Source organism: Octopus bimaculoides, chromosome 12, assembly GCF_001194135.2.
Source record: "Octopus bimaculoides isolate UCB-OBI-ISO-001 chromosome 12, ASM119413v2, whole genome shotgun sequence".
In the NCBI taxonomy this organism is placed as follows: domain Eukaryota; kingdom Metazoa; phylum Mollusca; class Cephalopoda; order Octopoda; family Octopodidae; genus Octopus; species Octopus bimaculoides.
This window is the reverse complement of record NC_068992.1, coordinates 64,231,994-64,234,493: the sequence shown is the minus strand read 5'-3', so window position 1 is coordinate 64,234,493 and position 2,500 is coordinate 64,231,994. Positions and strand designations below refer to the sequence as shown.

The 2,500-nt window shown below is 36.7% G+C and overlaps 1 protein-coding gene across 1 annotated transcript in view; it reads left to right on the top strand.

Annotated features, from left to right (window-relative positions):
- The window catches only part of LOC106884472 (importin-11), a 66,799-nt gene that overhangs the window by 35,645 nt on the left and 28,654 nt on the right, over positions 1–2,500 (top strand). Inside the window, exons 8-9 of the mRNA XM_052972227.1 lie at positions 1–55; positions 2,020–2,090. The exon at positions 1–55 is cut by the window's left edge and continues 53 nt beyond it. Of these exons, the coding sequence (XP_052828187.1) occupies positions 1–55; positions 2,020–2,090 (126 nt within the window). The remainder of the gene's footprint in view (positions 56–2,019; positions 2,091–2,500) is intronic.

The window sequence follows — 2,500 nt, the reverse complement described above, 5'->3', positions numbered from 1 at the left end:
GTCATTGTATTTATCAACATGATATTTTCAAGACTGGATCCGTTTTTAGAATGTAGTGAGTGATGTTATTGAATTACTTTCAGACCTATCATTTCCATTTATCCATCCATCTTTTCCACCCACTGTTCCCGGGAGGGTTGTTGAGGTATAGTCTAACAGAAGCAACCATCTTTACTTTTTCTGGCTGGATTCCCAAGCTTGACCAATTGTGACTATGGATATTATCCCGACGTCTTACTCCAGTCGACTTGACTTGAAAAATTTTTCTTGCAACATTCTAGTTACATGTCTGTAACACCAGTCTTGACCTCTCAGTGTGGAGAAGTAGTGACCTGACCTGGAGGTCAGGTCACTACTCCGAGCTATGCACCCTCTCAAGTAACATTACTCCAGAGTTCCTTTTGTGGAACCTCCTGTTTGACCGCTTGTGTTTGTGGTTGTTCTCTTCTGGTCATTATCCAGTACTGATGACCATAGGTAAAGATAGGCCTACCAGTTTAAATTTTTTTTTTCTTCTAGAAGGATCTTTCCCTAAATAGATACATGTTCAAGAGACAACATTGAAATACTTGCAAGTATTCAAATCTTGTCTCGGCATTGGACTCGCAGCTGCAATTCCATTTAAGTATGTGTTTGCTCAATTAAGATTGACCTTGGGCTAAACAACAATACTTTTATACTGAAGGACCAAAGTCTCCCAGCTTAACTTACAAAGCTGTAATTAGAAAAGAAAATATTGGGGGGGACACAACATATTACAGTTGAGGATCCCTTATCCTGAAATTCCTGGGACTGAAAGTGTTGCAGATTTCAGATGTTTTTCACACAGATACCAGTGAGGTTGTCAAATAAAACAAATACTTGGCAGGTAGAATTGTATCCTCATCATCGTCATTTAACGTCTGTTTTCACTCTGGCATGGTTTGGACAGTTTAGCAGGTGATGGCCAGCCAGAGAGCTGCACCAGACTCTGATTGTCGGGTTTCTACAGCTGGATGCCCTTCTTAACACCAATCATTTTACAGAGTGTACTGCATGCTTTTTATGTGGCACCAGCATGGGGTGCTCTCTCTCTCTATATATATATATGGCACTGCCATGTTACAATTATTTACATTTGATGGATATTTGTCCTCATCTTATTTTTCGATATTATGGTGTAGTGGTTAAGAGCGAGGGCTACTAACACCAAAATTCCAAGTTCGATTGCAGACAGTGACCTGAATAATGATAATAATAATAATAATAATAATAATATTTGAAAAATACCTTAGGAATGAGAATCCAGGTTTGAAATTTCCCCCAAACACCTGATGAAGGCTGGAGGGTATATCAGCTGAAATGTTGTGTTAACAACAAACAAGATGAGGACAAATATCCATCAAATGTAAATAATGTACATAACTCCTCGTCTCTTAAATATAGAACTGAATATATTATATCACCTACTAGACTGAATCAAGAGGGTTGTGCTTATGCTCTGACTTAAGTAATTTCTGATGGTGACTGCTGTGATGTTTGTGGATTTGCTGAAAAGTCTGGTTTAAATAGACTTTTTTTATTATCTGTTTAGGAATGTGTCATCAGTGATTATTGCAGTGACACAGAGAGAAAGAGAGACATTAGGTTCAGCAAACATGTGAATAGGGACAGTCTTGTGACAATCCTGTTATTGAAGAGGAAATCACGGCCCTACCACTTGAAATTCTTTATCGATAAATAAAGATCTGAAAATACAATGTTTACATCTCTTGTGAGTGTTAGAAATTAATTTGTGGTCCAGATGCATTGTGAGATACCTTGGTTGAATCTTAGCAGACAACCATTAGCTTGAAATAAAAACGCATTCTTTTGTTTGTCTTACTAAGTTCAGTGTTTTAGCCCCGTAATTTCTCCCTGGTCTGTTTTTCATTACCACAGCAGTTGATAACCGGTATGATAAGTTTAAAATGTCTGGCCAGATAATATTATTTTGTGTGTCTGTTGACTGATGTTGCAGTGTTTTATTTACTTTTCCAGGGCGTAATCTCTGGGGGAATCAGCAGATGGTTGAAAAATGTGAGAAATTAATTTTACTGATGACAAAAGTGGTAGGTAAACCATTCCGTATATTTTTCTAGCTTTGGTAAAGAAAAGAAAGTGTACTTTACCTAGCATTGAGTCTTTTTTAAACAACACCTAATGATGATAATAATAATGATTATTTCTTGCGAAATGATAATAATAACAACAACAGATACTAAAGCAGACCTTTTGATACTTTTGATATCAATCAGAGAAGAACTAATTACACTGCAATACAACACTTTGATGTCAGTGGATTCTTTTTGAAAAGTATTATATTTATTGTTGGACATACTTCCGAATGTTGTGTTTAGACAAGTCATCTGTGTATCAGAAAGACCCCTTTTTTATTGCACTCCCTGCATTCTTTCTATAAAGTTGACATCCTCTATATACCATCTGCATCCTGCTAAATCCTTTCTGTGTTCTACAGATT